General features: G+C 39.0%; 1 protein-coding gene across 1 annotated transcript in view; it reads right to left on the reverse strand.

Annotated features, from left to right (window-relative positions):
* RTN4RL1 (reticulon 4 receptor like 1) overlaps positions 1-13,518 on the reverse strand; it is a 175,914-nt gene extending 162,396 nt beyond the window's left edge. Inside the window, exon 1 of the mRNA XM_063449940.1 lies at positions 12,790-13,518. Within this exon, the coding sequence (XP_063306010.1) occupies positions 12,790-12,802 (13 nt within the window). The 5' untranslated portion in view covers positions 12,803-13,518. The remainder of the gene's footprint in view (positions 1-12,789) is intronic.
* Between the last annotated feature and the right edge of the window lie 454 nt (positions 13,519-13,972).

The raw sequence follows: 13,972 nt of genomic DNA on the forward strand, positions 1-13,972 counted from the left end.
TTCTGGTCAGCCTCATCTATGAGAAATTTAATACCCTGAATTCTTTGAAACAATCACCACGGCCAACGTCAGACATTTAAGTGCAGCCTGGCCGCGGATTTCTCATGTGTGCTTTTATCGACAGGCTTCACACTGATAAAGCGTTATAGCTGCCTCTTCTGTGAACATTTTCCTAGCATTAGTTTGTTGACATTTCTGACGTGAAATCACTACGTTTGTAAAGGCTGCACCTTGTATGCATTTACATTGCCCCTAAGCGCCTGGAGATTTTGAATTGAAACATAGATCATTTAAGGTTTTTTTATTTTTTTTTATTCCAGATTAAAAATCCCATTACTCAATTTAACTCATCTCAGAGCTGAGTAGAAGCACAACTCAAAGTGTTGCAAATACATTGTGGTGCAATAGTTTATACTCAACTTTGACTCACAAAGAGTTAAATAAAATGAAGATGCATTGATTCTGGTGCTGACTCTGCAGTATTAAAAAACACAGTGTCTATTTACTTTTACTGGCAGTATTTGTGTTCAATAAATAAGAAAACTGTTGTAATATTCACGGATGTTTTTCTGAGGCACTGTGCCACCAGCTCATACCCCTCCCTTTCATGATCTCATCCAGGGCTGGTCAACTGGTGGGCCAATATTGGAGATCTGAATACAAAAACAACTATTGTAACATGACTGTTCTTAAATTTCTTTCTTAAATGTTTCATTGCTGAACTGTTGTATAAAAGAGCTTAAATGGGGTACAGCCTAGGGTTGGTCTATCTACTGAATTATATATACCGGTAATACTGCCACAATCTAAATAATATTAATAGATACACTACCCAATACTTTTTTTCACTCACTAAACGTGCCAGATCAAGTTGTGTTCCAGCTGAGGCAATCTTTGGTGATATTGAGGACTGACATTAAATAATTCATAGCTATAGGGTCCAATTCATAGTTACGAAAATAATCAATAGACGGTGCAATCTTTTACTATACTATATGAGAAAATGCAATAAAAAATACTGTTGTGGAAGAAACACAGAATATTTCTGGTTATATTACAGAATTTTAGTTAGTGAGTAAGTCTTGTGGCCATTTCATTATGTAGGATACCCATAGATGTAGCCTCATGCAGATACCTCCCCGTACAAAATTTTTTTTTGCTGTGTCACAAGGTTCTTTATATTAAATTAGCGATTTAATAGTGTCCAGCTTCCAGCAATGTATCTCTGAATTGCAGTTGACACTGCACTTTAATGGATCACTTTTAGCACCAAAATTATTCATCTTAAAGTAGTGGTTTTCGGTGCAAAGAATCTGTCACCTTTTTGGCGTATATGAAAGACAGCAATATTTATGTTTGTCCAAACAATGCCTGTACTGTCTGACACAGTGAAGGCCACTAGAGCAGTGGTTCCCAACCCAGACATTAAGTACCCCCTACCAGGCTAGAATTTAGGGATTACCCTGTTGTGTTTTTTTTTTTTTAAAAAACACCTTAGACACAACTGGGTAGTCCCTAAATCTTGGACTGTTAGGGGATACTTGATGACTGGGTTGGGAACCATTGCACTAGTGGACCATCCTCCTTAAGATTTTGCAGTATATGTCATCATGCATACTCCAATGCTTCTCATAAAGAAGCATTTGCTGCACATCAGCCCTGTGTACCCAATGCTTATTTTTGAGATGCCCTGGACTTGGAAAAGTCCATATTATTATTAATGATGACATCAGAGGTGGAACACATAGCACTAAATCACAGGTAATCTGTAAAGTGAATTTTTACTTTGTTTTTAAAAAACAAATATGGGTTCGGGAAAGCTAAACACTTATAGGAATACTTTAGAGTTGAAAATAAATATATTGTTATGTATCATTGAATTATGGGAAGGTTATCCAATAGTAGCAGAAGGAATCATAATGGGCACACGTCATTGTGGACTCTCATAGTCCCAATCTGCTTCCTTCAATAAAGAGTATACTCAAAACATAAAGCATATCCATGTGTTTGTAATACTGTCCACCAGTGTGGAATATGCTGGCATTTTAGAAATAAAATAATTGTAAAATTTGAGCTAATTATCAGCTATGCATTCAGCCACGTGCAGCAACATTTGCTGTTCTTGTGGGATGCTTGTGATGTGGGAGTCCGGGCAAGCAAAAAAGGATTTTGGTCGAACAACAAGATCACTTTTATTAATGAGAACTGAAACGTCTCCAAAATAGCTTCTGTCTGTACTATACCGATTGCTCGACACAGAGAAAAAAAATGCCTGACTTAGTCCAATGCCTCAGTTTGTGGCTCTTTAGTTTTATATCAGAAATAAGGTTTTATACATTCCAGCAAAGCACGACAAGCAGGCAACTGACCCAGAACCCCCAGCTAAATCTTAACGCAGCCTTTTTATTGGCTCCCCCTGCTGAGGTGAGCCAGGCTTTTGCAATAAGGTAACTGTTTCCCTTGGTAACTAATCCTAGCAGGAGGGGCTTGAGCTGTATAGTTTATAGCCAGTCAGTGTCCAGTTCTACTACCAGTTCTGATCATGTTTTCAGATTTGTACGGGTAACTAGAAAAGACAACTCAGCTCTAAGTGCATACAGTCACGGTCTGCCAGTGAAATCTCTCCACCTTTCTTTCTTTCCCTTCCTTAGAGACTGTTGCAAGAAAATAATGAAATCGTAGAGCCGTCATCAGAGACAAAGTAACAACTAAGCAACAAGACAGATGCCCGAGTGCCACTTGGGAATGCTGGGTCTTATCCTTGAGCATGAAGCAGACAAAACTGTAGGCTGGCTTATGATATCTCATGCAATGTAAACTAGGATTCAAGAGACCACAAATTATGGGACTGACCCTGGTCAAACCCCAGCATTCAGCTTTACCCCTGTTCCTCTTCCAAAACAAAAGATGTCATGTTGGTCAGTGGACAAAATTGCAGCATTGTGTACAAAACTGCCCATTTCTTGGTGGCTTACAATCGTTCCATCTATTTTATGCTTTGATTGTATCTTCTTGGCCCAGACCAGTCCCGTAGCAGGACTAAGAGTGTTCTCAAATGATGTGGAACGCGTAGGTTCCCAAGTATCTATAGGTAAACAATAATGACAACTACCAGGTTCTTTTGTTGGGTATATAAGACTACTGAATCATCATTTTGTCTGTCCTCTGTGTTCTATTAATAGAACTGACAACAAGTCAGGCAAACCAGGAGCCTGCATGAATTCTTAACAGATCTAATGCAATGTATAAATGGTCTTCCAACTTGAAATGAAGAAACCTTGCTCTACAGTGTCTAGACAAAAAGTGCGCCCATGCTTGCTTGGACAAGAACCTTGTATGCTTAATTGGAGAAGACAGCATAATTCTAGATATCATCGGATAAGCAGGAATTCAGAGGAGATAAAGTGATCTTTCATGTGACCGCGATAACAATAAACGTTCGCTACTAAACTACTTACATTTACTTCTCTCCGGTCTCTAATTGTGTACTGTTTTCTCTATAAATGCAGCAAACTCATTTGGAAAGGTCGAAGCCTGTCTCTTTCGTTTAACACAACTTTTGGTTGTTGTTTTTTTTTAATGTTATTGCCCTATCTCATTTGTTTCTTTTTAACACATTTGTCCATTCGACATCATTTTCCTGTTCCCCTATTATTTTTTATGCAGTACTCATTAAATGATGACCCGGGGTGAGCATATTTAACAGACTGTTAGCACACGATCACATCTGGTACATGTTTTCAAAGAAAATGTTCTTGCCATATGTAGCTCGGCTATCAATATTAGTGGCCCAAGTAATTTCCTACTATAAACACGTCGTCTGCCTCTCTATTAGGGCGGCAGTTTACACTGTCAGTAATGAAGCACGGGAATAGCATCTATTGACGTAAAGGATAATATTACCCATGATGTATATTACATTTACACATTGGGGTTTATTCACTAAATTGTGAAAAAAAAAAGGTGCAGGCTTTTGTCCAAAATTGACAAGCTGTAAAAAAAAATAGCTGAGTTTGAGATTATTTCCATTTTGTCTCTTTGCTATTTTCTTGTGAATTCTTTATAATTCTCCATTTAATAAATGGCCCCAGAGATGTAACAATTCCTTTTGTAGCCTTTTTATTCTGTGCACTTGAACTCGTAATAAACTTGAATATGAAAACAAACCAAGTCCTCACCGATAAACTATGGTTCTAGGCTACAGACTGTGTCTGATGTTACTTCATTTTTAATATCTAAAGTTTCAGTTATGTGATATTTTTTTTGCACAGTAGATTCAAAAATGAAGCTTAAAAGAACAGTTCAAGCTCCATTTAGCTGTCGTGGCTTTAGTGTCAGAAGTGCCCTGACATATACCCCAGAGTAAGTATTCAAACCATTTAGCTTTGTATCTGGAGTGCACCGTGTGCCACTGTAGTGGTTATGGTGCGTGGAGTGTTGCTGCAAAGGAAAACTATAGGCATCACAATCAGTACATCTCATTGAAGTAGTCATAGTGCTTAGAGTCTCAATGGTTCAGTGTTAAATTGTTTAACGAAGGGTCCCTGAGGGTCCTTGGCCATCCAGGTTTTAACCCCCTGCTAGAGCTAGAGCTAATGAGCAGTATAACTCCACAATAGACCTATCAACATGAGAGCAGTTTCCATACGGCTTTAGAATATGCGGTGAGGGAGAGTCCTACCTACGTGTCACTTTGGTCAGAGTTTTTGGTTTGACCCAAGTCAATTTGTAGCACTACTGAAAGGAAAAGTAGCATAACAAAGACTTAACAGAAACTCAATGAAACTTAAAACACAAAATTTCCACTGCAACAAGAATCTGTTAACTAAAACAATGAAAAGACCCGATATTTAGGATAGAATACTTATGTAATAAAATAAAGTATACACACACCATGGAGGAGCTCACTGAGAAACTAAAGGACACTGTGACATAACTTAACGAACTATGGAGACCATGGACAACACAATAACTAATTATAGAGACATTAGACAGCCTTCAATTAACACACACACTGATATCGGCATCCTGCACATGATCACATTGAGGAATGACTATGTAACCAAGACGATAGTAGACTAGAGAGTAAGATTTAAAGAAACTCGCAAATATGGAAACATAAAAATAACACATGGTCATAGTACTGTGCTATTCTACAATTCTATAATAATCTCCTTCCCCTTCACATTTTATCTTTTTTTCCCCCCAATAATTATATTATTTTTTTTAGCTGTTCATGTCTTGCTTCCTATCCCTTGAACATAAAATATTATAATTAGAAAATTAAAACCTGGGGGAAAGATTACTAATAGAAAATATCTGACAGACTGGTATAACAATTTTTGCTCAAAAAGCCACTAAATATCTACAATAAATGGACAAAGTTAAGAATATTTATAAAATAATTTTTATACCACTGTCTGTTTACATGTCTTGTCTCTGATTGCACCTTTATATGAAATGTTTGTTCACACTATTATCCACCTTAACATTCTAAGGTTCTATACCTTAATCTCCTTCATTAGTATTTTTAATTTAAATGTGTGATGTTCTCCTTATATGTCATGCCTGTATGTATGTTCCTCTGTCAAACTGTGTTTCTTTTTATGCGTTTACAATTCTTGGATGGCCGGGGGATTATTAACAATTAATTGTGGCTTAATTGGCCAACATTTACACCTGGAATAGCTGACAATATGGAATGGAAACAATAAACCGAAATATTTTCCAGTTCTGCAAATGTTGGTTTAAACTGTCCACATTCCACCACTTAATGCTTAGTGAATTAATCCTATTTTTTTTCTTATATTTTGTACTCTCTCTTACACTCCCATTCTCACTCTTCTAAAATTCATTATTTTTTCTTATTTCTTTTTTCCTATAACTATTCTTGAATTATTCCTGCAATAATTTCTAATCTAAATTTATTCGCCTTATTTATCCCTCAATAACAATTACGCTAATTTTGTGAATTATTTCAAATCCAAATAAAAAGCCCATTAATGAAAAAAAAAAGACCACCCCACCTTCCCCCCCCCCCCCCCCTCGCGTTTCTCTGCAGAAATAAATCCACCTTATCATCACCCCTCCCTTTTCCCACACACCATTTACTGGGAACTATTAAACCAGGAGAGAGACAGTGTGGCGAGAGAGTGCAGCTCAGCACTGATCTAACTCTTACTAAATAATTCAAAGCTTGCATTAACTTATAAATGAGTGTGTTTGACTGATTTTGTGGTTGATGTACAGATAAATTCTAATGAAAGACAGCTACAAGATTTTAAATAATTAACTACACTGCCACTTAACAAAGCCCGACTGGCACTCACTGCTTAACAACACACAACTTTAAGACTTGAAATTTGCCCAGAGGCTTCTATTTGTTTTAGCCACTCAGCTATAAGTCTGGATAAACTTTTGAATCCGCCCCTCCCCACAATAAATGTAGAGGTTATTATTTTATTAACATATGTTAGAAAGTAATGAACATGCAGAGAGATGTATTGTAAAACTAATTCTTCAGTGTGCCTTGGGGAAACACAGCGAATTGAAGTAATGAGTTCTTTAGTGTACCAACTTACTCAGGCAAGAACTGATCCCACTAGATTTTGAGAAGGCATTAGCTGTTGGCTCGGGCTCAGTATAGAATATTGGCTTGTTACAGTAGCCACTTTGTTATTTGTGCAAGTAATCTAGACGTAGAATATTTTATTAACAATGCAATGATAAACTGACATGAGAACTGATTTTTTTTTGGTGGTCAAAATATCTACGTTTGAAAAATTCTCTAACTGAACTAATTTTTGAGACTGATTGTTTTGGCACAAAAAAAAAATTGCAGTTCCCTTTTCAATAATTTATTTAGTGGACAAACCAAAAAAAACACACCTGTTACTGTTCTTCCGTAAAATAATTTATCGTATTAATTCTCATACCTGGAAATCTGATTCCAATGCTCCAATTCGTGGTATAAAAGTTAACAAGTCCAGCGCTCTTTAAAGTAAATCAGTGTGTATTTACTGGTGTTTAAATGGACAGGTAAGCAGCAATAAAACCATGCTGAATCAATTTAAGGAGCCGGACCTGTTTTCTTTATACTGTTCACTGGTAGTTATTGGTTTGGCTGGACCAGTGCATCCTACATCATTACTTGCAATAAGTCTTCCATGAAATTGGATTTGTACTTTATGTAATTCATGCGACTTTGTCACCTTCTCTGTTTTGCAAACATACAGACACTAATACTAGCAATTTCCTTAGTTCTGCATGGTGAAATTCTAAGAGAAATTAGAAAACAATGGGGCTCCCTATTGATAGAACACTGCTTTAGTAACTTGAGTCCCTCTAACTGTGTTCCTCAGCCTAGTCCTTGAGATCCATGTTTAGGTTATGTCAGTAACCCTGTGGAATAGAATTGAGAGCTGCCTACATCTTGGATAGTAAGTCAACATTGAGGATCGAGTTAGGAAACACTGCTAAAGAATAAAACCTCCCAGGTTACAACTGTCAAAATCCATCTCTTGTGATGTTTTGGTACATAAACTAATACTATGTAAAGAGGCATTCTATTTAATATAGTCAATACGACTCGAAGTAGAGCTTATGCAGCATATTGTCCACTGGTACCAACCCCCGGTTTAAAGTCACACTATTTAGGAATGGTTTCATATAAATCTAAGCTCTTCTTTTGCCCCAGGACTGCCCCTATTTCAGCGACATTGATAATGCAGAATTACCACTTCCCCATTAGCGATGTGAGTTTTGTCAATTTTATCCAACCTGGACAACACCTGGTTTATATAAAACTGTTCCTAAGCACGTTGCTGTTAAGGTTAGAGATACTCTAAGATATTCTTTAAAAGGAACTTTAACCCCTTAAGGACTAAACTTTTGGAATAAAAGGGAATAATGACATGTCACACATGTCATGTGTCCTTAAGGGGTTAAGCACCAGAACCACTACATGTTAATGCAGTGGTTCAGGGGCAAAGAGCATGTCCATGCAGGCTCAGCAATGCAAACAGTGGCATTTCTGAGAAAAGGCAGTGTTTATATTGTGGTCTAAGGCAGTGGCTGTCATTTCGGCAACCAGTAGAGGAACTCCATGGATGCAATCTTTGCAGGACCTACGATTGATGTCATGGAGTCACTGAGTCAATCCATCTCTATGAGGAGATGCTGATTGGTGCAGTGATTGCTGTACATGCACATTAGCCTCCCACTACTTCCCTATGGGGAAACACTGGATTGGCTGAAATCACTGCAAGACCGGCATATTCCCCTGGCAATTTCCCCATCCATAAACTATAGGATTCTACATTCTACATTTTAAATGTTCTGCACAAACCAAGCATTTGGTGGAATTATGCCTGGGAAATAAACCAGTATAACTCTAAGACTTCCTCAGACCATTTTTTGCTTAGGCTTTGTGTCTGTATACAGCTCATAACCTTCACTTTAGTTCTAATTTAGAAGTAGGCTCTCACTAGAGTATATATTATATTGAAGATCCAATTCAGCTAAAAGCACTCAGCACTGTTGCACAAAGCATACTTTATAAACAACATAATTCCATATGCAGCTATATTTTCAATAGTTTATTAGATGCTGGTCAAAAAATATCACTCAGTGAACACAGCAACAACAATAAATAACACATAATTCTCAGTAAGCAAAGCTTTTTATTAGATCCAATCTAAGAATTCATTCATTATTTAAGTTAGAATGTTCCATTAATTCCAGAGTTCCGAAACAATGGTGATTTATAACAAAGCAAATAGTGACAAACCAACACGTAACCTGAGAATTCCAAAGAAAGGCCACAGCCAGTTCCCGTTGTAGAACCTGAAAGCCATATTTTTGGGAACCACCGGCTGAGATAAGTGCAATAGATTGCGTAAGAGTAGGTACCATCTAATATGAAAATGTGGTTGAGCATAAAGCATTTATGGGTAGGACTGCAAGGCTTTAGTGAATCAATGCCCACATTAATGCGAGTCTCCAAGGGTTCACTTTCCTGCCTTGCTTCATGTCCTTGAACACCCTCCAAGGTCAGAGAGAGAGAAGGCTTCACTCCAAAGCACAACCACTCTGGTGATTAATACAGTAGGTTGTGAAGACATCTTGCAAGTTGCATAGCATAAAATTGATACGGCTCAGGGTCAGTGCAATACATTAAGGGGTCTTGTTTACCAAACAATGAGTTGACGTGAGTGGCCCCCGACTTACAAAACTGAAGCAAAAGTAATAACGTTGGGAAAAGCTCTTTAAACTGGAGTTGAGATTTTTGTAAATATTAAAAGTTAGTTGTTAAACCAAAATGTCTTACTATTCAGCTTTTTTTTTAGACATGTTTATTGTGTTTTAAAACTGAGAGCACTGGGATAATGTATAATGTATAGTAGAAAATATAAATTATTTTTTTTAAGAAGCAGGTGAACATGGGTGCTAAACATGAATGAAATTCAATTGCAACCACAGAGGCAAAACTCCCATCATCCTTGTCCAGCCTTTTGGTGTCTATGGAGGTGCATGGATGGTGAATGCAACAGGCAGCTAATCTTACTCAGCTAGTGACCGTCCTTAAACCCCCTGCTTCAGAAAACAAGGAGAGGCAGATTAATGTCCCTTTATCTTTTGCCGCAGTTTATCCAACATCAGTCCCCTCCACTAGACAACCTGTTTGACATCCATCATGTGTAAAAACAAGAAGAAAAAAAATCAGAAACTACTGGTGTTGCCCTAAATAAGGCAGCCAGTGGACAGCAGAGAAATATGGTTTATTCTTTCATTGGTTTATTGACTAATCAGTCAGTTGTGATGGTTTGTAAAATTAGGCCAAAATAGAAATGTTAAAACAAAAATCTAACATTCTGAGGATTTTTTCCTCAACCAGCTATTTTAGCCAGATGCAAGTCGATTTCCACATCGCACTATTTAGTAAATAAGGCCATTGCAAACAACTTGCAAGCACGCGCGAGCAGTCGTCTGGAATAGCCTATATTAATGTTAATGGACTTTAATATTTTAATATGCTCCTTTTGGTTTCGCAAGAACAGTATAAAAATAACTAACACTTCCAAGTATTCACATGTCTGCAGTCAGATATCACATATTGGAAACAAAACAATAAAAAAAAATGCTTGCTACTCAAATCCACCAGCCATTAACTCTTTGAGGTACAAAGGATAGATAGAATGCCCCTATGCTCTTCATTTCCATACCCTGGCACTGAAAAGGGTTAAAGATTAGATTGTTTCCAACCTTGATCTGCCTGGTAGGAAATGAGCCCAAGAACTGGTCTAGGGCCAAAGTTGGACAACCATTGACAGTCAAAATAGTGACTATATACATTCTATCACAAATACCGCCAACATATTATTTTCTGTATAGGAGCTTCCAGCAGGAAAACATTAACCTATTTTTTTTTTTTTTTTTAAGTTATTTTAATAATTTATTTCTATATTTAGCACAAACCAGGTCTGACTGGGATCACCCCAGGAGATGGTTGGGAGATATTGTTTCAGACACTCACTTCCAACCTACTTCCAAATCCTTTCTCTCAAAGAAGGCAAATAATTCTCACACCTTTCATAACCTGCTGATCTGATCCATACTAATCTGTAATGTCCCCGCACCCCCAGGGGATTGCATCACCATCTGTTTTCTTTTGTTTGACTTTTTCTTTGCAAGGATAATGTGTTTATACACGAGCCAGTCACAATGGCTCGGCCAATCCTGACCAGCCACCCCCCACCACCACCGCCACCATCAACATAACAAACCCAGCAAGGGTGCACTGACACCACATACCATCACTACAACCATTCTACAACACTAACAAACAGCACAAGTCCTTTATAGAATGAATGAAGCAAGCAAGCGTTCTAATTCAAAAATCCATGGCTTCGAAATATTGATGATTCTGTTCAGAAAACCAGTGCCTGCAAACTGTGTTCCAAAGGAGACAATACTATTAATAACAGTGACTCTGAGATATAGGGCACATCACAAGGCATGTTCTGATAACAAAAGCCTGATGTTTGTTAATACAACAGGACAATGATCCACAGGAAAGCAATACTGGCTGCAGCACACATCAAGTCAAGCCCATCACTGCCTCTCCATTCACTGTCTGTTTATTGCACTTTGTTTGGGTGCAATGGAGAGACTTTGCTTAATAACCACACCTGCATTCTGAACTTTGCTTTTATCCAGATAGACAACAGCTCAGGACAAACACACTGCTAATCTGTAACATGAGACCTGGGGAGGCTATATCTGTCACCTATTCTCCACATACAAGCTATAATAGATGTATGTGTTAGCACAGCAAGGGCATGCAGAACTGAGGAGCAGATGATGGGGCAATCAGGGACAGTTCCCAAAATAAAACTCCCAGCCAGGTGAGCTGTACCAGGGACACGGAGATAAGCAGTCACACAATATCTGGCCGGACACTGATGTAGCTAGGTAGGTGATATATAAATCGATACAAACGAACACTATGCACAGGAAAAATTGGGGACCCCCCTTAGCAGATATTTGCCTCCTGAAAGGGTTAACACTTGCTCTGTCACACAGTCCAGCCATTCGATTTGTATTTAGGGCAGTGAGAGCATCAGGACATAGTTTAGCTGTAGATATAATATAATACCACACTGTATAAGGCGTTTTTATTTTAATATTACCACATACAGCTGTAACAGACATACAGATAACCAATCGTGTATCCTCTATTTATTATTAGCAGCCAATAGAAAAAGGTGGTAAATGACGATACTAGAATATATCATTATCTATACATTTCTTATATGTGTTTGATATATTGTATCAAACACATATAATATTTATATAAACACACACATACCTACACAATCCCATACAGACAGGTACATTAATATTAAAGTGAGCAGTAAGTCCTCCAGCTGCTCTCCTTAGTGATGACAAGTACAGTAAGTCCTTGAAGTACTTACAGTGGGCACATTCCTTACCCCAACATTTAGAGAACCAGCCTTGCCAGCCCTAACCCAAACATGTTACATTGTATCGGTTACAAATTATCTAAACACAGGCAGGCATGGGCACAGGGGGTGTATGTACACTGACAGCAAGAGAGCTGAGTGTATGTGTAAGACTTTCCTATCAAGTGGTAATTGGGGTTGGGGTTCTAGGTTCAGAGGGAAATGTGTAAGAGTTTTATATAGTGTGATAAGAACGGTATATAATGTACGTGTGTATCTATCTATCTATCTAAACATTAATACATACATATATATATATATATATATATATATATATATATATGTGTATATATATATATACACACACACACACACACACACACACACCTACACATATATGAGTAAAAGTTTCCTATAGAGAGGTAATAATGGTGGGTACATGGGTTCAGAGTAGAGGTATATACAGTATATAAAAGTGCGATCAGAGGTAGGGGCTGTGTGCAGTAGAGGCATATATGTATAAAAGTGTCAGTAAGTGTATGTATATAAAAGTGTCTTTATATGTGGGGTGCTGGCTACGGGGGTTCAGTACACGTGTGTATAAAATATATAAAAGTAGCCGTAGAGGTATATATAAAATATACAAAATGCATATGTGGGTGCTGACTGGGTACATGGGTTCAGTAGAGGTGTATATAACATATATAAAGTGTCAGTATATGTGGGTGCTGACTGGGTACATGGGTTCAGTAGAGGTGTATATAACATATATATATATGTCAGTATATTTTGTGGTGCAGACGGGTTCAGCAGGGGGTCCTCCTACCTGAGCTCTGCATGGTGACACCTGTGACACTGGAGAGCCACCCCTGGTCCAGGGCTGATCCTCAGAGCAGAGCTAATCCTAAAGGCAGGGGCACAGCCTGGACCCCAGAGTGTCCCACAGCAGCCAAACCCAGGAGGCAATCCGAGACAGCGATAGTCCTGGGAGAAGAAGCAGCACAGTGAAAGTCTCCTGCTCCTGTCCTCCGCCGATGGACCCTGGTCCTCTCGTTGGTTGGATGTCCCCTCACTGGAATCCAAGCAGCTCTCCTATCTCCCTCTGTATCGGTGTCTCTCTCCCCCAGTCCCCTCTCCCTGGAGTATTTAGGGGGGGAAGACGCCCCCTTTTTTGGCTGAGAGCAGTTCACACCTCTCCACCCCCCTAGTGCTGGGGGAATATAGTCTGAAGAGAGTCATGGAGCCCCTTGTCACCAGGAGCTGTGCCAGGGCTGATAGACTGCCAATGATGAGACAGACCCACTCAGAGCACCCAACAGCTTCTCTCTGCCCCAGTCTTCCTCTGGCTGTCTCTCTATATCTCTCCCCCTCCCCTCCTGCTCTCTCCTCCCCACCTCTTCTTGTCCTCCTTCTACACCTAGATCACTCTTTCTTCCTACCTATCTCTTCCTATACCTCTGCTTCACTCTACTCCTTCCTTCTCATCTGTCTATCCTTCTCTCTCCTTCCCTCTGTCTCTCTCACTCTCTCTCTCTCTCTCCCCCCCCCCCCCCCCTCTCTCTCTCTCTCTTCCCTCTCTCATAAAACGCCTCCCATATAAAATTTATGAAAGCGCTTTTTGCTTGCAGAGTTCAAAAATACCATCTTATTCCCAGAGCAGGCTGCTCTCTGCTTACATGTGATGTTGCTACTGCCTCTTAAGGTGTTTTTTTTCTTCCTCTCTCTCTCTCTTTCCCTGCCTCTTTGTTACTGAGAGTTTCAGTCAAGGGAATCTGTGTGTGCTTCTATTGGAGAAAGGGAAGATGCCACACTGGAGGCAGACAGGTACTTGCCCTTCCCATACCATGACAGCCTGTGACTGGCACCCATGTGTCTCCCTGCCACTGTCCCCAGGCACTTTTTTCACAGAGACACAAACCAGCAACAACTTATCCAGCTCTGATCTGACAGATTAAACCAGCAAACAGTCTCCCTGATGCACTTTAACAGGATAGAAAATGAGAAAAGAC

This window comes from Pelobates fuscus, chromosome 1 (genome assembly GCF_036172605.1).
Source record: "Pelobates fuscus isolate aPelFus1 chromosome 1, aPelFus1.pri, whole genome shotgun sequence".
Taxonomy (NCBI): domain Eukaryota; kingdom Metazoa; phylum Chordata; class Amphibia; order Anura; family Pelobatidae; genus Pelobates; species Pelobates fuscus.